The 26,664-nt window shown below is 34.9% G+C and overlaps 1 protein-coding gene across 9 annotated transcripts in view; it reads right to left on the reverse strand.

Moving 5' to 3' along the window:
• Nucleotides 1–26,664, reverse strand: part of MYO9A (myosin IXA) — a 274,327-nt gene that overhangs the window by 95,623 nt on the left and 152,040 nt on the right. For 8 of the 9 annotated variants that reach the window (XM_032244686.1, XM_032244689.1, XM_032244688.1 and 5 more), the window contains 4 exons: nt 24,973–25,092; nt 16,780–16,855; nt 8,216–8,359; nt 6,121–6,160 (listed from right to left, as the gene is read on the reverse strand). In XM_032244686.1, the coding sequence (XP_032100577.1) occupies nt 6,121–6,160; nt 8,216–8,359; nt 16,780–16,855; nt 24,973–25,092 (380 nt within the window). The remainder of the gene's footprint in view (nt 1–6,120; nt 6,161–8,215; nt 8,360–16,779; nt 16,856–24,972; nt 25,093–26,664) is intronic. The other variant, XM_032244687.1, reaches the window with a different exon arrangement.

Genomic DNA, 26,664 nt, shown 5'->3' on the forward strand with positions numbered 1-26,664 from the left:
ACTGGTTTCTTCATATTTTCTATTTCTTCATGATTCAATTTTGGTATTTGTATGTGACCAAGAACTTACCCATTTCTTTTAAGTTTTCCAAACAGTTGGCTTAGAGTTGTTAGTAATAGGCTCTTATGATCCCTTATATTTCTGTGTTATCAGTCATAATGTCACCTTTCACATTTCTGAACTTATATGATTGTGCTCCTTTTAAAATTTTGTCTAGCTAGAAATTTGTCGATTTTTATCTTTTCAAATCACTAACTCTTCATTTCATTAATTCTTTTATTGTTTAAGTCTCTCACTTATTTCTGCTGTGATCTTTATCATTTTTCTTCTATTAATTTGGGGTTTACTTTGTTCTTGTTTTTCCCAGTTCCTTAAGAAATGTTATTGGTGTTTTATTGAAAATCTTTCTCATTTACTGACATAGACAATTATTGCTATAAACTTCCTCATTAGAACTGCTTTTGTTGTAGACCATAGGTTTTGGTATGTTGCATTTGTATTCTCATTTGTTTAAATTGTTTGTTTTTTTGTTTTTTTTTTTGAGACGAAGTCTCACTCTGTTGCCCAGGCTGGAGTGCAGTGGCACGATCTTGGCTCACTGCAAACTCCACCTTCCAGGTTTAGGCAATTCTCCTGCCTCAGTCTCCTGAGTAGCTGGAATTACAGGCGTGTGCCACCACGCCCAGCTAAATTTTGTATTTTTAGTAGAGACGAGGTTTCAGCATGTTGGTCAGGCTGGTCTTGAACTCCTGACCTCATGATCCACCCACCTCGGCCTCCCAAAGTGCTGGGATTACAGGCATGAGCCAACGCACTTGGCCTAAATTTTTTTTTTAATTTCCTTTTTAGCAACATGACTCATTTGGAGTTCAGAAGTATGCTGTTTTAAAACTACTTGTACATAGTTTCTAAAGAATCTCTTATTGTGGATTTCTAGTTTAATCCCTTGTGATCACAAAAGACACCTCTCATTTTGAAATTTTTTAACTTACTGAGACTTGTTTTATAGCCCAACACATGATATATCTTGAAGTTCTGTTGCTAATGAAAAAAATGTGGCTGGGTGTGGTGGTGCACACCTGTAATCTCAACACTTTGAAAGGCCCAGGTGGGTAGATCACCTGAGGTCAGGAGTTCAAGACCAGCCTGACCAACATGGTGAAACCCCCGTCTCTACCAAATACAAAAAATTAGCCAGATGTGGTGGTGCATGCCTGTAATCCCAGCTAAATTGGAGCCTGAGGCAGGAGAATCACTTGAACTCGGGAGGTGGAGATTTCAGTAAGCCAAGATCATGTCATTACACTCCAGTCTGGGCAACAAGAGCAAATGCTGTCTCAAAAAAAAAAAAAAAAGAAAATAGAAAAAAAATTAAAAATATGTATTCTACAAATGCTGGGTAGAATGTTTTGTAAATGTCTGCTGGGTTCATTTATCTAAAGTGCAGTTTAACTTCACTGTTCTTTGCTGATTTTGTCTTATTGTTCTATCCATTGCTGAAAGCGGAGTGTTGGATGTAGGGGGGAGATCCTGTAAGTGCCAAGGCAGGAGCAAAAGGCCTCAGCCTATTTCCATACAAATAACAAAGAAGAAAGTAACTAGAAACATAACTGTAGTAGTTATTAGTTATTCATATGTGATCTTAGTTATTCATAGGTGATCTTAATTCTTTTACGAATGCCTCGACAGAAGTGTGAACCTGGGGTGACTTTATGAAATGAATGACACTGCCTTGAACTTCTGAGCTCAAGCAGTCCTCCTGCCTAGGGCTCCCAAAGTGCTGGATTTACAGGCATGAACCACTGTCTGGCCCTCTGCACTTAAACAAACAACCAAAAACATGCAGGGTCTCATTATGTTCTTTGAGAAATCTCCAAAGTGTTCTCCATAGTACCCAAACTAATTATCTTGTAGTATTTTCGTATGGTATCAGGATAATGCTGACCTTATAAAATGAGCTTGAGGTATTTTCTCCAGTTTAATTTTTTGAAAGAGTTTGAGAAGAACTGGGATTAATTATTCTTTAAACGTTTGGTAGCGCTGCATTGTGAAACTATCTCGTACTGGGCTATTCTTTTTTGAAAGAATTTTTATTGCTGGCCGGGCACAGTGGCTCATGCCTATAACCCATGCACTTTGAGAGGCCAAGGCAGGCAGATCACTTGAGCTCAAGAATGCGTGACTAGCGTGGTCAACATGGTCAAACCCCGACTCTACTGAAAATACAAAAATCAGCCAGGCATGGTGGCACACACCTGTAATCCCAAATACTTAGGAGGCTGAGGCAGGAGAATTGCTTGAACCCGAGAGACGAAGGTTGCAGCGAGCCAAGACTGAACCACTGCACTCCAGCCTGGGTGACAGGGCGAGGGTCCCTCTAAAAAAAAAAAAAAAAAAAATTTATTGCTGATCCAATTTCCTTATTATTGATCACATTTCTGGTTTCTTCATGACTCAGTCTTGGTGAGTTATGTTTCTTGGAACTTTATCCATTTCTCCTAGGTTATCCAATTTGTTAGCATATAAGTTCTCATATAACAGTCTCTTCTGTTTTTCATTTCTGTGGTATCTCTCATTTTTTATTTTATTCTCTCTTATTTTGTTTATCCTTAAAAAACCCAAACTCTTAGCTTCAGTAATCTTTTCTATTGTTTTTATAGCTCTATTTATTTCTGCACTGATCTTTGTTATTTCCTTTCTTCTACTAACTTTGGGTTTACTTTGTACTACTACTTTTGTTCCTTGAGGTATAGCATTATGTTATTTGAGATTTTTTTTTCACTTTTCAAATTACACTGATGTATTCCTCTGTGTGTGTGTGTGTGTGTGTGTGTGTGTGTGTGTGTGTGTGTGTAATTCATAGGGTCTTACCCTATCACCCAGGCTGGAGTACAGTGAAATGAACATAGCTCACTGCAGTCTCAAACTCCTGGGCTGAAGTGATACTTCCTCCTCAGCCTTCTGGGTACCTAGGACTACAGGCACCACCACCACATCATCTTCTTTATGTGGGCATATGTTCTTATGAAATCCCTCTAAGAACTGCTTCTGTTGCATTCTGTAAGTTTTGGTATGTTGTGATTCCATTTTCATTTGTCTCAAGATGTTTTTTAATTTCCCTTTCAACTTTTTATTTGCTATAGTAAGTGCATCAAATTAAGTTGTTCAAGAGAATATTGTTTGAATTTCCACATTCATGAATTTTCCATGCTTTATTCTATTATTTATTCTTAGTTTCATACCACAATTGGTCAGGAAAGATACCTGATATGATTTCAGTGTTAAGACTTGTTTTATGAACATATGATCTATCCCGAAGAATGTCCCTTTCATACTTCAGATGAATGTGTATTCTGATGCTGTTGATTGAAATGTTCTGTAGATGTCTATTAAATGCATTTGGTCCACTGTTCTCTTCAAATCCAGTGTTTCCTTATTGATTTTTGGTGTGTATGGTCTGTTCATTGTTCAAAGTTGGGTACTGAAATCCTCTAGGATTACTGTATTATAGTTTATCTCTCTTTTCAGATGTCTCAACATTTGCTTTATACACTTAGATGCTACAATGTTGGGTGCATATATATTTAAAATTGTTACATCCTTTGGATGACCAGACCCCTTTTTATCATTATATATTGGCCTCCTTTATCTCGTTTACAGTTTTTGACTTAAAGTTTATTTTGTCTGTTACAAGGATAACTACTGTTGCTCTCTTTAAGTTTTTATTTGCATGGGATTATCTTTTTCCAGCCCTTAATGTTCAGTTTGTACATCCTTAAAGCTAAAGTGAGTCTCTTGCAGGTAGCATATAGATGAGTCTTTTTTTTTTTTTTTTTTTTTTCTTGAGACAGAGTCTCGCTCTGACACTAGGCTGGAGTGCAGTGGCTCAATCTCAGCTCACTGCAACCTCCACCTCCCGGTTCAAGTGATTCTTCCACCTCAACCTCCCGAGTAACTGGGACTACAAGTGTGCACCCCCATGCCCAGCTAACTTTTGTATTTTTTAGTAGAGACAGGTTTTCACCATGTTGATCAGGATGGTCTCTATCTCTTGACCTCGTAATCTACCCACCTCGGCCTCCCAAAATGCTGGGATTACAGGTGTGAGCCACCATGCCTGGCTCAAGTCTCTCTTTTTTTAATGCATTCAGGCACTTCGTGTCTTTTAATTGAAAATTTTAATCCATTTACATTCAAACCAGTTATTGAAATTTACTATTGCCACTTCGTTATTTTATTATTTTGTAGAGCCTTTCTTCCAATACTGCTGTCTTTCCTTTGTGATTTATTGTTTTTTATAGCAGTATGATTTCCATCCTTTTAACTTTGTGTATCCAATAAAGGTGGTCACCTTGAGGCTTACCTAAAGCCAGTCAAACACTTATAACTTTAGTTTATGCTTATAAAAACTAAACTTTCATTGCATGCATAAACACTACACTTTTACTCACCCTTCCTATTTTTTCTTTTTGAGGTTACATTTTGTATCTTTTTATAATTTACGTCCCTTCACACACATTGCTGTGATCAGTGCACGAACAAATTCCTTCCAGAAATAATCTACAGAGATAATCTGCTCTAGCTTTATTGCTGGAACAAGCTAGATGAAAAAATTCAGTAAACACTGGAACTCATAGTCAGTATCCCAGGGGTATACCATTTGTTTGCCCCACTGGCTACCAGATGCAGCCCAGAGGAGCCCAATTCTTAAACAACAGGTAGAGAAGTATACAGACAAACCCCTTCCAGAAATTAACTGGGGAGTGCGCTTTTTTTTTGAGACTGAGTCTTGCTCTGTCACCAGGTGTCAGCTGGACTGCAGTGGCACGGTCTCGGCTCACTGAAACCTCCACCTCCTGGGTTCAAGCAATTCTCCTGCCTCAGCTTCCCAAGTAACTAGGACTACAGGCGTGTGCCACCATGCCCAGCTGATTTTTGTATTTTTAAGTAGAGACAGGGTTTCATCATGTTGGCCAGGATGGTCTCAATCTCTTGACCTCATGATCCACCCACCTTGGCCTCCCAAAGTGCTGGGATTACAGGCGTGAGCCACTGCGCCCAGCCGAGAGTGTGCTTTTTAACTACTTACCTGCATTGACCCAGGGAAGTGCAGTCCCTGGAAATGTCTGTGTCATTAAAACCACCTCTTTGTTCTCTGTTACTGTAGTTCATATTTTCTAAGATTTATATACAGTATCTACTATTACATGTAATTATTTTGAGATTCATTCATGTTGTTACATGTATCAACAGTTTATTACTTTTTATTGCTGAGTTAAGTATTCTATTATATGGATATACCACAGTGTGTTTATCTATTCTTCTGTTGATGAAACTCTGAGATGCTGCCAGTTTTTGGCTATTACAAATAAAGCTGCTATGAACGTTAATAAAACAAACAAAGCAAAACAAAACCCTCCCACCGCCAAAAAAAAAAAAAAAAAACACACACAAAAAACCAGAGCTATGTTAACATGGGGCAAGTACTGCTCACCAAATCCTGCCCAGTATTTATATATGGTTTATATGGGTTAAAATAATAATGTTATTATTTTATAGCATTTGAAAAATTATATATAATTCAATTTTCAGTGTCCATTAATAAAGTTTTATTGGAATGCAAATTATAGCTGTATTTGTACTACAACAGCAAAGTCAACTAGTTACAACAGAAACCATAAGCCTGAAAAGACAACATCCCTTTACAGAAAAAACCTGGCAAACATTTACTATAGGTAATTGGATTACGTGAGCACTAATCAGAAATTAGTTTAAAATCAGGTACAATTCACAATTTGACCTTAATTTGGTTCATGGAAAAACGAAAAGACTTTATATAAAGAAACAATAACGAAACAAAAATTTACATTTATATTCAGAAGCTACTAAAATACTAGAAAATGGTAAATATCACAAATAAATATTTACCTGAATCATTAGGCTTAGCATTTCATAACAGTGATATTTCTAAAATGGATTCAACTAAGTGCACTATCACTATCATTTCAAGACTAAATACAAATAAGGTTATTTGTTTTTGATGTATAAAGATTGTATGAGTAATAAAAAATAATTGTGTAGCAGAATACCAATACAAAAAAATGTTTTCACAGTACTCACCTTTGGAAGGGTAGGCTTGAATTTCAAATTTTTGTTTCTCCTATAGAGATAAATCATGCATTAAAAAAACCTACTGTAAAAAAAAAAAACCAAACAAAAAAACAAAAGCTACTATAGAGAACAAAGATTTCCAGGTCTCTTCTAAAACAACATATTATATACCCATTACAACACTGCAGGTCCTCTATATGAAAACACTATCTAATTCAACCAAGCAGGCACATTGGGAAGGAAGAATAAACAAGTAAAAGATACTTGCCTTGTCATATAAACAGATTTACACCTGACGATTAGTAACACCAAGTTATACATTCTAAGCTACAGGTTCATTTTCCTCAGTTGTTAGTAGCTTCTTGTGCCTAAAGAAGACTTATTTCTATCATTTCAAGACTAAATGACATGCCTACATTTCATAAATTTTTTAAAAAACGGACTTATCACCAAAATATAATCTTCCATTTCTGATAATTAAAAATTCTTCTATTCCACTCATTTTTTCCTTATTCAAACCTCAATATCATACTTAAACCAAGTCTTTTTTAATTTTTTTTATATATATATTTTTTTGAGACGGAGTTTCGCTCTTGTTACCCAGGTTGGAGTGCAATGGCGCGATCCGCAACCTCTGCCTCCCGGGTTCAGGCAATTCTCCTGCCCCAGCCTCCTGAGTCGCTGGGATTACAGGCACACACCACCATGCCCAGCTAATTTTTTTTTGTATTTTTAGTAGAGACGGGGTTTCACCACGTTGACCAGGATGGTCTCGGTCTCTTGACCTCGTGATCCACCCGCCTCGGCCTCCCAAAGTGCTGGGATTACAGGCTTGAGCCACCGCGCCCGGCAAGTCTTTTTTATTTTTACCTTTTTTGGTAACGCGGAAATTTTTTTTTTTTTTTTTTAAATGAATGAGAGGTTCTTATGTTGCCCAGGTTGGTTGACCTCGAATGCACAGCCTCGCCTCCTCAAGCACCAGGACAACTGGCATGAGCCACCGAGGCCCCGATTTTTAGCTTTTTTTATAACCTCAGAAAGACGGAATAAAGCCCAACATTTATGAATATGAGCTGGGAAGTTAGAAAGACTTGGACAACAATCTATGGTCTACTACCTACTAAGGTATAATTTTTAACCTCTTTAACTTTTCATTATGTAATAATGTAAAATGAGGATGATAATACTGTCTATAACTTAAAAGTTGTTGTGAGGATTAAATGAGTTAACGTGTTATCTCTGGGGTAGAGCAAGACCTACATAAATAGATCATATTAACACTAAGCAGTGATTCAGAAAAGGATTAAGGAATCCAATTCAGTCATACCTCTAGCTAGTGATCAAACAATATGCTTGGGAAATATTTAAAATATGTTAATGCTAAAAACTTTTTTTCCTTTTTTTCCCCTCAGAGACAGGATCTTAATCTGTCACCCAGGCTGAAGTGCAGTGGCAAGATCATGGCTCATTGGAGCCTCAACTTCCTTGGTTCAACTGATCCTCCTTCCTCAGTCTCCTGAGTAGCTGGAACTACATGCATGCACACCACCACCTGGCTAATTTTTTCTCCCTTTTCTTTTTTGGCAAGATGGGTTCTCTATGAAGCATGGTAGAGCATGGTTACAATTATGTCTTCAAACCAGCTCTATAATCAGTTAACAAGAAATGGAAAGCTTGGATAAGTGTTATATATCACTCAACCATTCACCACTTATAGGAGAATTTCTTGTCTAATTTGTTAGGACTGATAGAATTAAAGGATAACTGTAGTAAAAATTGGGAATTCTAATAAGAGTTAACAGTTTTTTCTTTCTCTGAAGGTAGGGCCTGTCTAGAACAATAAGACCTTTATTATCATCTCCATAATAAATATATTCAGTCATGATTCTCCTGGTAATATGGGGGAGAAAAAAAATCAACAAAACACAAGCTTTATATCATGTGAGATTCATGGCTGTAAATACTACCTAAATACCTTTGAGTCTTCTTTCAGTCAAAATTCTGCCGATGAAAATAACACTTCACTATCTCCCTTATTCATTTTTTCTGCCAGGAATTTTAAGCCAGACATAAAACAAAAATCACATTACTGAACAGTACTGACGTGAGAATTCCATGGGCTCTCTCCAGGAGTTTGCTGCTAGTTGAATTAGCAAATATTCCATCTTTATCAAGTAAGGAGGTGCTACTTGATAGTCTGCTCTGGTGAATCCCAGTTCTGCCATTCCAGGCAATATCAAATGTATCACTGTAAAAAATATAATTTGCTTTAATCAAGACATCTCTAATTAACACTATATTGCTTAAATAAGTAAAATAAAACTTTAAATACTAAAGTTAAAATTTTAAAAAAATGCTATACCAACAAAAAATGATTTTATTCAAATGACTATCAATCAACTGGGACTAACCTTTGTCTCATTCAGAATAAATTCCTATGAATTCTGTCATATTTGCATACAAATGTGCATGTAGATGAGCACATCAAGTAGCTGACATGTTTAAAAATATTATCATTCAACAACTAGTAACTAATATAATGGGTTACAGTATCTTCCCTCTTTGTTAGATTTTAGAATTTTCAAATGCTACTGTAGGAATCTGTAATCCTAATAGACTACCCCATCCTATGGAATATCTAATTTTCTCCTGAAAGTTCTTATTCACACATACACACTCATTACTCACACATCAACTACACTTACTAAGTCCTATGAGATTCTAGACACTGCAGATATAGGAATGAACAAAACAAATAAAATTATCAGTGACTGTAACATAATAATTAATGGAGGGCTCTCCAGGTAAAGTAGCAGTATCCAACAACAAATGAATGGATAAAGAAAATGTGGTATATACACAATGGAATACTATTCAGCCATTAAAAAAAAGAATAAAATCCTATCATTTGGACAACATGGACAAACATAGAGGACATTATGTTAACTGGAATAAGCCAGACACAGAAAGACAAACACTTCATGATCCCATTCATATGTGGCATCTAAATAAGCTGCACTCGCAGAAGTACTGAACAGAGCAGTGATTACCAGAGACCGGAAAGGGTAATGAGGTAGGGGGTACAGTAAGGGAAGAGGTTGGTCAGTGGATACGAAGTTAGGGTAAGACAAGAGGAATAAGTTCTAGTCTTCTATTATACAATGGAGTGATTGTAGTTAACAATAAGGTATTGCATATCTGAAAATAGCTAGAAGAGAAATTTTTGAATATTCCCACCACAAAAAAAGATAAATATTTGAGATGATGAACATGGTAATTACTTGATTTGATCATTACACAAGTATACAGGTATCAAAACATCACACTGTACCCTATAATATGTATAATTATTATGAGTGAATTAAATTTTTTTAAAAGAAATAGCAGCAGGAGATACCTACTTACAATAATTTCACATTTGTCCATATTTATAAATCTCAGCTTGCATTTGCTTAGAGAATTTATTCAATATATATAACTGGCATATAATCAATAAACTATTTAGAAACTCTTGTATTTTCATTATTTTGTGCTAAACCATTAAAAAAGTCAGTGAATCATTATCCCTAAGATAATGTGTCTTCCAAAATGGAGGACTAGTATTGTGCTTAAGATGGTTTGTATGTGCATTTATATTTTTCTCATTAAAAAATGAGTGGTACCTTGGCTTTAGAAGAAAAGAAAACAGAAAAAAAAGAGAGAGAAGAGAGAGGAAGGAAGGAAGGAAGGAAGGAAGAAAGGAAGGAAGGAAGTGAGGGAGGGAGAAAAAAGGGAAGGCAGAAAGGAAGGGAGGGACGGAGGGAAGGAGGAAGAGGAAAAAATGCAGTAGTAAAATACATTACTGGTTAAGATGCTGTGAAAATTGTTGAAATGACAACATATTCTGTGGTAGGGACTGTTGAGGAAAAAATTCTTTTAAAAAAAGAAAAGACAATAGAGGATTCAAAGCATTACATAAATTGAGTTGATAAAGCAGTGGCAGGGTTTGAGAGGACTGACTCCAGTTCTGGAGTGCCACTGTGGATAAAACACTATCAAACAGCATTGCCTGCTACAGAGAAATCTTTCCTGAAAGGAGAGGCAACTGTAGCAAATTTCATTGTCTTATTTTAAGAAACTGCCATAGCCACTCCAATTTGCAGCATCCACCACTCTAATCAGTCAGCAGCCATCAATATCAAAGAAAGAGCCTCTACCAGCAAAAATATTATGACTCACTGAAGGCTCAGCTTTTTTTTTTTAAGCAATAAAGTATTTTTTAAATTAAGATGTGCATGTATTTTTTAAACAATAGTACTGCACAATTGACAGACTACAGTATAGTGTAAACACAACTTTTATATGCACTGGGGAACCAAAAAATTTGTGTGATTTGTTTTACTGAGAATTTGTTTTACTGTGGTGGTCTGGAACCGAATCCAACTTATCTCCAAGGTATGCCTGCACAAATAGTCAATATGTATGTGACAAGATGCTGATCATCACTATGCATTAGGAAAATGCAAATAAAAAACACGAGTTACCACTTCACACTCCATACTAAAATAGTTATAATAAAAAAGATAGATAATAACAAATGTTGGCAAGGATATGGAGAAACTGGAGCCCATACCTGTTACCAGTGGAATGTAAAATGTTACAGCCACTTTGGAAAACCGTTTGGCAATTTCTCAAAATGTTGAACACAGAGTTACCATATGACCCAGCAATTTCATTCCTAGGTATATAGCCCCCAAAACAGAAAATATGTCCACAAAAAAAATTGTATGCAAATGTTCACAGCAACATTATCCATAATAGCCAAAATATGGAAACAATCCAAGTGCTGTCAACTAATGAGTGAATAAACAAAACAATCCATATAATAGAATGTTGGCCATAAAAAGAAATAAAATACTGGTACATGCTACAACATGAATGATCCTTGCAAATTTTAAGACTCCGTTTATATAAAGTTTTCAGAATAGGCAAATCTATAAAGACAAAAGGAAAAATCATGGTTTCCTACAGCTGGTAAGGGCAGGAGGAATAGAAAGAAACTAACGGGCAGAAAGTTTCTTTTTAGAGTGATTTAAATTATCTAAATTAGATCACAGGATGGTTGCACAACTCTGTAAATAGACCAAAACCCCACTGAATCTTATAGGTGAAATTTTGTAGTACGCAAATGACATCTCGCTGAAGCCAAATAAACAAGGGCTGAGGAATCAGAGATGCTGGAACTAACATGCAGTGTAACAATGGATTCAATTTTTTGAAAAAAAAAACTATTTGCAGTCAAGAGTTCTGTATGTAATCAAATTATTAATCTGTGTGAGGGCAGAACAAACACATGTTAAGATATACAAAGAATCCAAACATTTTCTTCCTATACAGGGTTTCTCATGTAGCTAGTGGAAAATATGCTCTATAAGAATAACCAAGTAGAACTAAAAAAGGAAGAAACAGTATAGAAAATAGCTGATGCAAAAGAGAAGAATGATAACAGGCATCCTCAATACAAAAGTAAAGAACAATACCAACGTGACAGCTGTGCGGCAGACCTAGAAAAAAAACCTTCCAGGTTGGTACAGTCCAAAAAATGCCAGGAGAGATTTCTACAAAAAGACAAAATTGATTCAAGATGTGTCTTTATGTCATCAGAGAGACAACTGTGAAGAACAGCCTGAGATGAACTACTGATAAGCACACAGAAAATTTTAGAGGAAAACCTGGATAAATTCATGACTTGGGACCAGAGGAAAATTTCTTAAGTTATAAAGCAGACAAATCACAGAAACAAACTAATATGTTTAATTATATTAAATGTAGGAATTTATGTTGATCAAAAGTTATCATTAAAATGAAAATATAAGCTATAAATGCAGAGAAAATATTTGTAACACGTAATTGAAATGAAACTACATAAAATTTATACAGTATTTTTTCAAAAGAAATATGGGTTCAGTGTGTTTGACGAGACAGCTTGATATTTCTATCAAACAAATGACTTTCATATTGCAACAATCTTTGTAAGAATGACTCAAATAAAAGTCTCTTAAAAAGGCAAAAAAAAAATGAAGAAGAAATATGGGTATACAACACTGGTATAACCACTTTGGAAAATAATTTTGCATCATTTTATAAAACTAACATGCCCACATCCTATTGAACTAGCAATTCCACAACTAAGTGTGTAACCTAGAGATTTAATAACAGGTGGACTAGAAAACTGTATTATTATGTTTGAAGCAGCCCCATTTGTCATAGTTGAAAAATCTGGTAACTACATACATAACCCCTGGCAGGAGAATGAACAAATTAATTGTGGTATATTAACGTCATGTAATTGTTTTTTTATTGTGGTAAAATACACATATAAAATAAAATCTATCATTTAAACAATCTTAAGTGTACAATTTAGTGGCATTAAGTGCATTTACACTGTTGTACAAACATTCTCACCATCCATTTCCATAACTTTTCCATTATCTCAGACCGAACCACTATACTCATTGAACAATAAACTCTCCCTGTTCACCCCAATACCATAAAATTTCCTTTGTACCATCCTTTCTATCTTGTGACAAAAAGTATGTAACATAAAATTACTGTTTTAACAATTTTGAATTGTTTAAATCAGTGGCATTACATACATTTATACTTTTATGAAACCATCAACACTATCTCTTGAAATTTTTCTCAATTGAACCCCTGTATCCATTAAATAGTAACTTCTCATTCTTCCTAATATAATCCAATTTTATACAGCACCTGAAAGAACAACTACATGCAACAACATGGGTGTATCTTAGATGTATCTTGTTGAAGGAAAACAAAGTCATAGAAGATCACATACTATCCATTAGTATTTCTGTAATGCACAAAAACAAAAAAAAAAAGCAGGACAATTTACTGTTGAGAAAACAACACACATATTGTACAACAATTTTTTTAAGCAAAGGAATTATAAACATAAAATTCTGGATAGCAGTTACCTGTCGGGACAGAGGAAGGGGAATGATCAGAAGGTAAAATGAATGTGCCTGCAGCAGTAATCTCCTGGTTCTAAACTTGGGTGGAAGGTTCATCTTGTTAGAATACTAACTAATGTAAATTTATGTTTTGTATATTCCCTACATTAATGTATCAAAAGCTGAATTAATGTATAAATAAAAGAGTGAACAAGAGCTTCCCATTAAACATGTATTTTAGACAAAACTGTGCATCATTTCAAATCCACTTAGTTTCATCTCTTATTCTAACAACTACTATTGGCAAACAATGCCGTGACTACTTTCACCACATTTTGTTCGGTTCTAAACAGATGCTACTAACTGCACCAGTTTTAGGCTCTAGACACTTGTCTCTTTGTTTAATGCAAGCTTCTACTCCACACTTACACATAACGAAACCATACGGGGCAGGCAAACCTTGGGGCAATGGATAAATCCTTCCCCCTTTCTTCCCCAAGACAGATAGATGGTCCTTAGACACAAATCATAAGGCTTTTCAGTTGGTCCCACAGGGTAGTACAACTAGTACCCAACTCAACGATGCATTTTTACATGGGTTCTCCAACGTTCCCTTTTTAATTTCCATATCCCTCATCCTGCTCCCTAGGATTACATTCTTAAATAAGCTACACTCTTTTTCTAAAATAAAATTTCAACTTTTATTTTAGATTCAGGGGGTTCATGTGGAGGTTTGTTACATGGATATATTGTGTAACGCTTACGTTTGGGCTATGATTGATCCTGACAAACAGGCAGTAAGCATAATACTCAATGGTTAGTTTTTCAACCCTTTCCTCCTCCCTCCCACCCCTAGTAGTCTCCAGTGTTTATTGCTGCCATCATTAAATCAGCTACATTCTTAAACTAAAACTACTTGGTCTCTGCTTAAAGGAAACCCAGATGAAGCCTCCACAGGATATTAACCTCCCAGTATTACTTCCCAATAATACTCAACGGTCTACTTCAGCTTCTAGCTGAAATACTCTTAAAATGGCATGTAAAAAAGTTGTATTAATAAATTTCTAAGACAAAGAGTGGGAAAGAAGATTATGCAAAGCACAGGGGCAGTAAATATAAAAGTGAGTGAAGATGTAATAAAGGATTTAGATGAGAGGAGATTGAAGTCTAAGTTTATATATATATGAAAATCAGAGGGGGGGTATATATATCCATGTGATCCAGAATATTTGTACATTTGTGTGTGTACAGACCAAGGGCATGGGGAGAGGGACTAAAACAAGATACCAGTGGATTCTCATTTAAAACTCTGGAATGGCTCAGATAACTGGTACCACTCCATGGGTGCTGCTTAGTAAGGCTAAATAAATATCTTTTTTTTTTTTTTGAGGCAGAGTCTCACTTTGTTGTCCAGGATGGAGTGCAGTGGCGAGATACCAACTCACTGTACCTACACTTCCAGGGTTCAAGTGACCTGCCTCAGCCTCCCGAGTAGCTGGGATTACAAATGTGCGCCCACCATGCCTGGCTAATTTTTATATTTTTAGTGGAGACAGCGTTTCACCATGTTGGCCAAGCTGGTCTAAACTCCTGGTCTCAAGTGGTCCGCCTGCTTCAGCCTCTCAAAGTGCTAGGATTACAGGTGTGAGCCACCATACCCAGTCTAGAAGCCACTTATGAGAAAAATTCCACAGGAAGGTCTCAAAGGATTCACTTGACAGTTATAAACTAATGATTTCATGGTTGATCTGATTTTATAAATACTCATTACTCTACTTTCTCCCTCTTCTCTACCATGTCTCCAAAATATGTCTGTGATAAATTCACCAACGCAATAAATGCAATCTAGAGGAACTCTTGTTAAACCTGTTATCTGGCTTTTTCCTGTAACATTCACGAATGTCACAAATCTTTTTTCTATTGTATTCAAAAGAAAAGAATGAAAGAGTGGGAAAGAAGACTAGCCAAAGGATAGGGGCAGTAAGTTTAAAAGTGAGTGAAGATGTAATAAAAGATTTAGTAGAACAGAACAAGTTGAAGTTTAATGGTTTTAAGTCTCCTAATTTCTAGTTTATGCTTCTTTCTTTATACTTTCAATTTTGGATACCCGAAGTGGTCCAATGGATGGGACCCACTACATCCACCCATTTGGTTCTTCTTTGAATCTTCTATTTCTTTGCTGAGCCGTTCTAACTTTTTTATTTGTTTCAAGTGTGTTACAATTGCTCCCTGAAGCGTTTTACAGTAGAAGCATGAGCCACCACATCCAGCTAATTTTCTTTGTTTTTGGTAGAGACAAGTTCACACTATGTTGCAAAGGCTTGTCTTAAATTCCTGACCTCAAGCAACCTGCCTCAGCCTCCCAAAGCACTGAGATTTCAGGCATAGTCACCATGCCCTGCCTTATATATCTATCTTTACAATATTAGTTTATCATTCATTGAGTGCCTCTATTCAAGTAACTGCTTAAGGCAATTACCAGATCAAGTCAATCAACTTTAAACCAATATATTGGGACAATCCTCAAATGATATATAAAAGCAGAAACCCATATAGACCACTTTGGGTATCCAAAATGGAAAGTACAAAGAAAGAAGCACAAACTAGAAATTAGGAAACTTAAAACCATTAAGCTGCTTTGTGAAATGAGGCACATCACGGTTTCTTTTTTATATAATCAAGAAAATTGGGTACCTATCTGATGACCAAGGTGAGAATAATGCCAACAGACAGAACTGAAGGTATACAGGTCAAGATTATCTAATTTGGTTTTGGTTAAAATTTAACATACAAATATGGATATCATCATTGGCCAAGTATTACTGTTAAGAAAACAAAGGACATATAATATAAAATAGCAAACAGTTTAATTTGTGGTATTCAAAGTGAATATATTTATGGCTAGATACTTGGGCTGTGACAGCTCTTGCACATGAAGTTAGTGAACCTAGACTTTTTTTCATGCAATAAAGACGCATGAAAAAGTTACTGAGCAGACAAGTGACAATATATATTAGAAAGACATAGTAACTCAATTGGAAAAAATGATCAGTGAAGTTATACCTTCATTTTAACAACAGACCATCCTCATTACCAGAGTACTAGAAAGCTCAATATTTTTTATGATGTTTCAACCGCAGAGATCGCATTCTAGAAACAATGTTCTTCTCCTCATATAAATTACAATATTTATTAAATAGTACACATAAAAAACAAAGACTTTATGAACTCATAAATTATTTATATTTGTTACTGTCATATTGTTCTCAAGAATTCTTCATTGAAAATAGTAAAAGGTAAGCTTTGGTAATCGCACTCACCCAAAAAATGTATTGGATGGTTTGATGTAAATCAAACTATTCAATTATTACTTCCCAATAAGATTTCTCCACAGAAAGCAGCAGAATAACCCTTAAATTTTGTAAAAGACATAAAATGCAAGAAGGGTCTCAGCAATTAAAATATATGAGCTCATTTTAAATTATTCTGAAGAAACTTTTTCAAAATTGTAAAGCCATTTTACCAGAAGCAAATGTAGACAAATTTTGTTAACTTTAACCTATTAACGTGTTATTCTATCACTTATAAAGGATTTAAGAAATAAGAAACTAAACAAGCCTGAATTATTTCATACTTCTAAAGTCACAAAAATATCAACAAGAATGCTAGTTATTTCTTCTATGCTTCCTTGAAAACATAAACCAAATATACTTACTGTTGGTTTTTTTCATTTACAGCATTCATGCCCTGGAGATCAGAAAGAGGTGTTCTGGGATTTTTCCGGCTTATACCTAAAATTTAAGAAACAGAAAATTTCAAATCAGTGCTAAGAAAAACAAAACATGAAACAATTTTTGTAAAGACAAATGAAATTTAATCACGAATATTTGCTAAATATTTCAGAAACATCTAAACAATTATATGAACCAAGTCTCATAACTGTCACTGACATTAGTTAACAATGAACCCAATCAGAAAATTTAATAATGAAATATTTTATTTCTTCTTTCATTGAAACATTAACTTCAGGAAATACAAGGGTGACTGGACTGAACACCTAAAAGTGTACAAGTTCATTTTTTTAATTTTTAGGTTCGGGGGGTACACATGAAGGTTTGTTATAAAGGTAAACTCATGTAATGGGGGTTCGTTGGACAGATTATTTCACCCAGGTATTAAGCCCAGTACCCAACAGTTACTTTTTCTGCTCCTCTCCCTCCTCCCACCCTCCATCTGGAACTAGACCTCACTGTCTGTTTTTTTCCTTCTTTATGTTCGTAAGTTGTATCATTTAGCTGCCACTTAAAAGTGAGAACATGCAGTTTGTGTTCCTGCATTAGTCTGCTAAGGACAATGGCTTCCAGCTCCATCCACGTTCCCACAAAAGACATGATCTTGTTTTTTATGACTCTACAAGTTCATTTCTTATTTTGATGCAACATTTTTAGCAATAAATATATGTCTGATATGTAATAAATACAGTGAGTATTAACACTGAGAATTAATGTTATAAATACAATGAGTATCAAGGAAGACAAATTGCTTCCTTAAGAATTACCAATATTTAAAAAATGTAATGTTCTTCAAATCACATGCTAAACATATTAAGTTCTGTAAGTATAAGGCTATCAATTTTTATAACATACATGCAAACATTTAATATAGGTAAGATACACTGGCAAAAAAGAAGTATTTTTATTCAACATGACAATCTTGTATGCAGAAAATCCTATGGAATAAAAAAAATCAATTTGGACTAATAAACGAGTTCTACAAAACTATAGGAAACAAATAAATATAAAATGGTGGCTGGGTGTGGTGGCAGATGCCTATAATCCCAGCACTTTGAGAGGCCAAAGCAGGCAGATCACTTGAGTTCTGTAGTTCAAGGCCATCTGGGCAACTCAGAGAGACTTCATCTCTACTACTAATAAAATATAAGTGCTTAGAAGAGTGCATGGCACATAGTCAACACTATATCCACATGAAGTGATTGTTATCTTTCTGTATGAGCAAGGGAAACTGAAAAACCACAGCAGACTCTTTCTGCTATTTAAATCATGCAAACAGTGGCATAAGCCAGTAATCCCAACAGTTTGGGAGACCAAGGCAGGTAGATCACTTGAGCCCAAGAGTTCAAGACAAGCCTGGGCAACACGGTGAAACGCCATCTCTACAAAAAATAGAAAACTTAACCAGGTGTGGTGGCTCACACCTACAGTCCCAGCTACTTGAGAGGCTGATGAGGGGGGATTGGTTGAGGTCCCGAGATCGAGACTACAGTGAGCTAAGATCGTGCCACTGCACAGTAGCCTGGACGACAGAGTGAGACTTTGTCTTCAAGTGGGGAGTAGAAGGTGGGGACGAGGTGGCAGAGCTGGGAAGTAGAAATAGCAATAAATATTCTGAAATGAAATTTTTAAAAGTACAAAATGTCTACATTGAAAACTATAAAACAACATTAAAAAAAAAATAAAGGGCCGGGCGCAGTGGCTCATGCCTGTAGTCCCAGCACTTTGGGAGGCCAAGGCGGGCAGATCATGAGGTCAAGAATTCAAGATCAGCTTAGCCAATATGGGGAAACTCCGTCTCTACTGAAAATACAAAAATTAGCTGGTCATGGTGGCACGTGCCTGTAGTCCCAGCTACTTGAGAGGCTGAGACAGAAGAATTGCTTGAACCTGGGAGGTGGAGGTTGCAGTAAGCCACGGTCGTGCCATTGCACTCCAGCCTAGTGATAGAGTGAGACTCCATCTCAAAAAAAAAAAAAATTAAAAAAAAAAAAATAATAATTAAAAAAAATGAAGCCCTGATCCCATTTTAAAATCATCAGATCCAGCCAAGCTCTGTGGTTTACACCTGTAATTCCAGCACTTTGGGAGGCCGAAGTAGGCTGATCACCTGAGGTCAGGAGTTCACGCCCAGCCTGGCCAACAGGGAGAGACCCTGTCTCTACAGAAATGCAAAAATTAGCCTCGCATGGTGGCACGTGCTTGTTATCCCAACTACTTGAGAGGCTAAGGCAGGAGAATCGCTTGAATCTGGGAGGTGGAGGTTGCAGTGGGCCAAGATTGCGCCATTGCACTCCAGCCTGGATGAGAGAGCAAGACTTTGTCTCAAAGCAACAACATAACAAAAAACCCATCATATCCCAAGATCTCCCACTTGTTCAAATTAGCAAAAAAGAATTTTAAAATAGCTATCTTGAGATGATATCAAATAGTCTAACAACATGTAACTGGAGTTTCAGAAGGAAAAAAGAAATTGTAGCAGAAAAAATTTTTGAAAAATATTGGCCCAAAATTTTCTAAATCTGATGAAAAACAATGGAAAGTCCAAAAGGTGTAGCAAATCCCAAAGAAAATTAATATAAACCATATTTAGGGACTTGAGAGTCAAACTGCTGAATGCCAAATATAAAGAGAAAATTTTAAAACAAAAGGAAAAAAAGATACATGACATATGAAGGAATGACAATGGAATGACATCTGAATAATCATAAATAAAGCCCTAAGAACATGGAACATCTTTAAGATACCAAAAGGTTGACAGATCGTAATGATGTTAAACATATATCTACTTCATGAAGAAACTCCACTCGTAAGTATTTACTGAGGAATAAAAATATGTCTGCAAAATGACTCGAACAAGAATGTTCATAGCAGTTTTCTTCACAATAGCTCTAACAGTGTATTTAACTTTTAAATACACCAACAAATCAATAAGCACAATTACATACATTATATGTCATATAGATTATATACAATTATGTATATATACATATACAATGGAACACAACTGAGCAACAAATGACTGATACTTGGAAAAACATGCATGAATACATGCATAACTGTTGCATAACACAATCGGAACATAAAATACATACTGTGTGATCCCATTTGTATAAAAGTTTTAGAAAGTATAAAACTATGTGGTGTGCAGTGGCTCATGCCTGTAATCCCAGCACTTTGGGAGACTGAGGCAGACGAATCACCTGAAGTCAAGAGTTCGAGACCAGTCTGGCCAACATAGTGAAAGCTTGTCTCTACTAAAAATACAAAAACTAGCTGGGTGTGGTGGCAGGCGCCTGCAGTGCCAGCTACTTGGGAGTAGTCCCAGCTACTGAGGCAGGAGAACTGCTTGAACCTGGGAGGTAGAGGTTGCAGTGGGCCGAGATCACGCCACTGCATTCCAGCCCGGGCGACAGAGCAAGACTCCATCTCAAAAAAAAAAAGAAAAGAAAATATAAAACTGACTTATAGTAATAAATCTGTGGTTACCTAAAGGAGATGGGAAAAAGTACAAGAGCATAAGGATAAATTTTCTGGCATAAATCTTTCCTAATCTTCTTAATTTCTTTGTATTTTGATTTGTCTCTTGTAAGCATTCTACAGATAACTTTTGTTCATCTTCCTTAATTCATGTTTTTTAAACTGTTCAGTTTAGTCTATTTTAACTTACTGCTGTAACTGATACATCTGAAATATTTTTTCTGACATCTAAGTTTATATTTTCTATTTACCTTAACTATTATATGCTTTCATGGAGCCTTCTATTGAACTGCTTTCTTTGTATCTTCTTTCTTTTGTTCCAGAAATTGTATATCCTTAAATGTTTAACATACTAATGAATTCTAACCTAATTATTTCTGTTTCCCTGAAGAGTACAAGAACTTTCAAATGTTTTAAAGTCATCCCCTTCTCATTAGGAATGTTATTGCTACCCAATACTTACTTTCACCTTGTTTTCTTTCCTTAATCAAGTAAATTAGGTATACTATAAGTTTTATAACGTTGTTGCTTATTTAGATTTATATATACATTTACCAAGTTCCTTATTAAATCTCGAAACTTTCTAGTGGGTTCAGCTTCTGCCTTTCTCAACTAAATTTTAAAAAAATATATAGGTGAGCATCTGTTCATATTACCATCTAGCTTTATTAATTGCTATCATTCACATTTGCCTGGTACATCACTATCCATCCTTTTATTTTCACCACTTTAAAATCGTACAGCTATCACTTAAACTACTGAAAATTTCATTGAGAGTTTAATTGGTGAGCGTAAACATTTAATTTTAAATAATATCTGTTTCTGGCACTTAATTTCATGTTTTTCATTTATTTCACTCTTTCATTTTTTTCCCTTCTTGGTTTTCACTTTATAAAGGTTTCTTATGCTACCTTAAAAGATAAAAATTGTTATTATTGTGATTGTCCTTAAGGCACAACACGTTCAAGTTATTTACCTATACTGATTTCCTAAACTTGATAAGATTATTTTAATTCAAGAGCAGTAAGGCCCCCTGCTTTCCCTTCAGTTTTCATGCCAATGTCTTCTACATTTGTCTCTGCATACCATATGAAAGCAGTAGTTCTGCTCATAGACAATTTTTTATTTTGGATATTCTTAGTTTCATGAAAAATAATCTCTTCTAGGTCTTTATTTGTAACTTGTATCAGGCTTCATGACATGTAGTTAAACATTTTTTATTGGAATAAAAATTTCAAACAGCTAAACATATACATGTTAAGCACACAGTTGGATAAGTTTTGCCAAATGTATTCACCACATTAATAACCACCAAAGAAAGATACAAAACATTTCTACCATAACCAAAGCTGCCTCATGCACCTTCTTGGACAATCCCTCAAACTTCCTTACATGGGTCAAGGCAATCACTAACTTGCTATCCATGCAGATTGGTCTGCACTGTCTAGATTTCTATATAAATGAAATAAAACAGTATGCTTTGAGGGTAGGCCTTCCCTTAGCATAATACTTTAGAGGTTGATCTATAAAAGTCTCTTGTGAATATATATTTTCATTTCTCAGGTAAATAACTGTGATTTGAATGCATGAAACATACGGGGAAAATATGCTTATCTTTATAAAACTGACAAACCGTTTTCTAACATGTACCAGCTGACACTGCCAAGAGACAGTATGACAGCTCCAGTTGCTCCATATCCTTTTCATCAGTTGGTATTTCAACTTCTCACATTTTAGCCACTATAGAGGGTATGTGACCTCACTGTGATTACAACTTGCATTTTCATAACGAATAACAAAATTGAACATCTTTCATGAGAATACATATAAATCTTCTTTTGTGAAAGTGTATATTCAAATCTTTTGCTCACTTGAAAACTGGCCTATTTATCTTATTATTGTAAGAGTTTTTATATTTTGTTTTCAAGTCCATTATCAGGTATGAATATTATAAATTATAACAAATACTGTTTCCCAGGCTGTAGTATGTTTTTTGTTTTCTTAACAGCAGTTAAGAAAATTAGTTTTCAAATTGGCTAACTCCAATTTGTCACTTTTTTCCTTTTATATTTATGCTCTTATGTCTCATCTAAGAAACTTTTGCCCGTCACAAGATGACAAAGACTTGTTTCTCAGGTTTTCTTCCATTTTAATACAAATTCAATAGTTTTGGTCCTTATAAACAGCTGTATGACACATTTCAAAGTTAAATTACATGTATGATATAAGGATCAAAGTTCTCTTAAAACATATGGTTACCCAGTTGTTCTAGTGCTATTTGTTTAAAAGACTAACTTACCCCCACTAAATTATCATGGTGCCTTAATAGAAAATCAACTGACTGTGTACGTGCAGATCTACTTCTGTACTTTGTATCTGGTTCATTAATCTCTTGATCCTTAACACCAATAGAACAATGCCATGAATATTTTAGTCTTAAAATCATATAAGTTATCCAGCTTTGTTCTGTTTCAAAATTATTTTGGAAAATCTGGGTATTCTACATTTTTCTAAAAATTTTAGATTCAGCTTGTTAATTTCTACCAAAAAAAATCTGCTATTATACTTATTGGGTTGAATTCAATCTATAGATCCATTTGAGAGAGAGCTGATATATCAAAAATACAAACAAAATAATTATGTATCTCTCTTCATTGTATTCTTAATTTCTCCTAGTAATTGTAATTGGTTATTGTAGTTTTCTGTCTCTGAAATAATGCAAGTTAGGGAACCCCTCATATAAAATGCTACAAATTCACAATTCTTACCCACTGCTTTACCACCTTGAAAGAATATACTTTTCCCTACTTTCTGCCTACTTCTGGTCTTTTTCCAGTGCCTTCAAATATTTGATTATTTAAAATTTTTTTTTCCAGTTGTTATCACTGTTACTTGTGGGAGTATTCATTCACCTCACCAATTCACCACTACCTAAAGCTGGTAGTCCCCTGTTTTTTTAAGAACAATCTTCTGAACTTGAATTAACAATTTTACATATAATAAAATATATAATGTAATATCTTTTTATAATTAGCATATTGCTAATACTATAGTGGAAAACAAAATAAATTACATAAAATAATAGAAGAGTTCCAACGTTCACAAAAGTACAAATTTGCATGTGAGCACACATAAATGCACAATTTCTTCATGCAGCCTATGCTAAAATTTGTGCCCTCCTATTCAAGATCCAGAATCAGGTCTGGGGTTGTCAGGCTAAGTCATGTAAAAACAAAGCAAACAAACCATTTGCAACTATTTAAGGGTTAATAGAAATGAATTTAAGCTCCTCAAAATGATTTATAGACTGTTTTAAATAATGTCCTGTGTATTAAAGAACAGAATAGGAAGATGAATAACTGGAATGAGGATTTATTACATTCCTCTTAGAAACATGAGCAATAATTAAGAATAACTTTAAGGATGTCTTTTTTAAATGAAACACTTACCTTTGTTCTTAAACTGAGAAAATATTTTAAATACTGTTTTTCATAATACATTACACACCTTTTTTTTTTTTTTTTTTTTTTTTATCCTAAACCAAGACAGCAACGGGAACTGAAAAAGAATCCACATTTGCTCTTAGGAATTCTACTTATATTCTACTTTCACTGACAACTGGATAGTAAAATTTCATGGAATTTCAACCAGAAAACTGTGAAATTAGCAAACTAAATCAGTGGTAATTTATTAAAAGCTCAGAACAGATTATGTAAATCCATTATATGCAAATTGCTCAGTTGTCTTTGAGTATTTTGAAGGTTCCCCTTATTCTCAGAATAGCAGTGCCTCAATTGTAATCTTACAACTGGCAAAAGAATCAATTTTTATGCAGAATGAGTACAACAAATAAAAAGCAAGAAAAGAAATGGAGTCCAAGGGCATCTTTTTACACCAATTTTATAAAAAAGCAAACAAAAAAGAACATGTACCATTATTCTGTTATTCTTCCTCAAGCCAAAACATTAATGTGGTGGCTTTGCTCTAAACCAAACATAGGAAAGGCTGGTTGAAGTATGGAAATCAAACTAAGCGGATTTATCAATGATACACAAAAATAACATTTGCTAATGTTTAAATCCAAGCATAGGCAAGCACAAAAATCAGCCAGATTTAGAAAGGGGCATGAGAAAACTTTTTGGGAGCACCAAATATATTCATTATCTTGATTCTGGAAATAATTTCATTCTGGAGAAAATTTCATGGGTGCCTACATACATCAAAACTGATCGAATTGTTCTCTTTGCATTTGGTTTTTTACTTCAATTAGACTTCAATAAAGTTTTGGGTTTTTTTGGTGGTTGTTAATGAGCAGGGAAAAAAAAGCATTGTTCTTTCCTATCCATCACTTGGCTACTTGAAAGACAACGAAAACCAATATAGTGACTGTAACCAAGCATAATTAACAACCCAATGATCACAGGCAAACAGAAAAGTCACCAAGGTTAAACGAACAAGTATACCAGTATTTTCAAAACAAAGTACTAAAGACTCAATAGAAATATTCAAAGACTGCTGAGAGATTCATGCAGGCCATGTTGCCCATGCAATCTGTATCCCACCCTGGTGTAGGATGCTCCTGGTTTCCATTTCCAAATGGATATGTGATAACAGTTTATCAGGATTTGTAGCCTTACTGTACTTCTCTTCCTTGCATCTCTGCAGAATCTCTAAGCTCCTCTGGTGGACTGGGTGTTGCAGAAAGCTAAAACTATCCATACTTTTCAAAATTGCACATGGCGCTGTATCATCATGTCCTTAGGAAGCAAAAAAAAAAAAAGAAAACAAAAAAATGGAGAAAAGAAAAAGACATTATATAAGCCCAAACCAACAGAGAATCAAAGACAATGCTGCCAACTATTTAAGGGTATATAAAAATGTATCAAATAATAGTGGTTATATGTGAATGACCTTTCCAATTATTCTGAAAAAACTGCATAAAAATAATAGAAAAAAATAAAAGCCTTTTTCAGATATTCAAAATGTCCTTTTCGCTACTCAAAGTATTGTTAGTTAACACCACACCGAAGATTTTAAATACAAGCAAAAATTCAAAAGCAATTTGTATGATTTATTTTTTAAAAATAGACTAATTTTTATCAGTTCTCAAATATAATTAGCATACAGTTGGCAACATTGATGGAACCCTAAAGAGAAATATAACCAGAACAATTTACCGAAAGTTAAACAATTATTTCACAAATCCTGCAATTAACCACACTTGTAGGAATTCCAAGTGTGTCAATAATGAAAGTATGAAGAAAAGCACCATCGAGCAGGAAAGCCCAGCAGCCCTTCTGTATTTACAAATTTGGAAACAAAGTTGGAGAATCTGTATCTCATTATCACTTCTAAGGAAGGTGAGACAGAAATCAGCTACCAGTGAAAAAAAGAAGAGAGCACATTCAAGTAAAGACCAAAGCCCCAGATTAGTGTTACTTAAAGTGAGTCACTTAAGCAATAAAGTGAATGGGAGGTGAGTTCCAAAAATATTAGCAATAAAGAGTTTCCAGGTTTTAGGGTAGTGGTTGTGTATCATTTATGCAGAGATCACCTCTAGAGTTAGGGCATAATGTTCAAATTTAAGTAAGTTTGCTTTTAAAAAAAACAAAGTGTATAATAATATAGAGGCAAAAAAGTTCCATTACTGCAATTAAGAATGAGATACAAGAGAATCTTTGGAAAAATCTCATAGCAGAATCATCTTAAAAGTTAAACAGTCTCAGACTAATTCAAAGAGGTTTGTAGAGCATATTTTATTCTCATTCTAATTCCCTAAACTAAATGTACATATATCCAGAGAATTGGCAGCCACATTCAGCAAACGAGAGGGAATCTAATAATACCATAAATCATATACACAGAAACAGGTTTTTAAAAAATAAAATGAATTTGAAATATTTTTCATAATAAAAAGTATGTGAGCTAATAAAATACTGTATTATTTGTACAATACAAAGAGTCAACAGGTACAAAGGTTGAAAAAAAAAGAAGTATAACTAAGCTTAACATCATTTCTTACTCAAAAGATACCTTGATAAAAATACTCTACTGTCATTATAAGCAGTAATCAATCCTCCCTTGATGGATTGCTTGGAGAAAGAATGCTTAGGCATTAGACTACACTGCACTTGGTTTGGCAGTCAGCTGAAAGGGACCAGTTGAAGAAAAAACACCCAGTGAGCTCTACTCAGACTCCATTCAAATTCTAAATTTAAGTATTGGTGGCTCACACCTGAATCCCAACACTTTGGGAGGTCTAGGTGGGCACATCATGAGGTCAGGAGATTGAGACCATCCTGGTTAACACAGTGAAACTCTGTCTCTAC

This window comes from Sapajus apella, unplaced genomic scaffold (genome assembly GCF_009761245.1).
Source record: "Sapajus apella isolate SASKATOON/1434 unplaced genomic scaffold, GSC_monkey_1.0 scaffold55, whole genome shotgun sequence".
Taxonomy (NCBI): domain Eukaryota; kingdom Metazoa; phylum Chordata; class Mammalia; order Primates; family Cebidae; genus Sapajus; species Sapajus apella.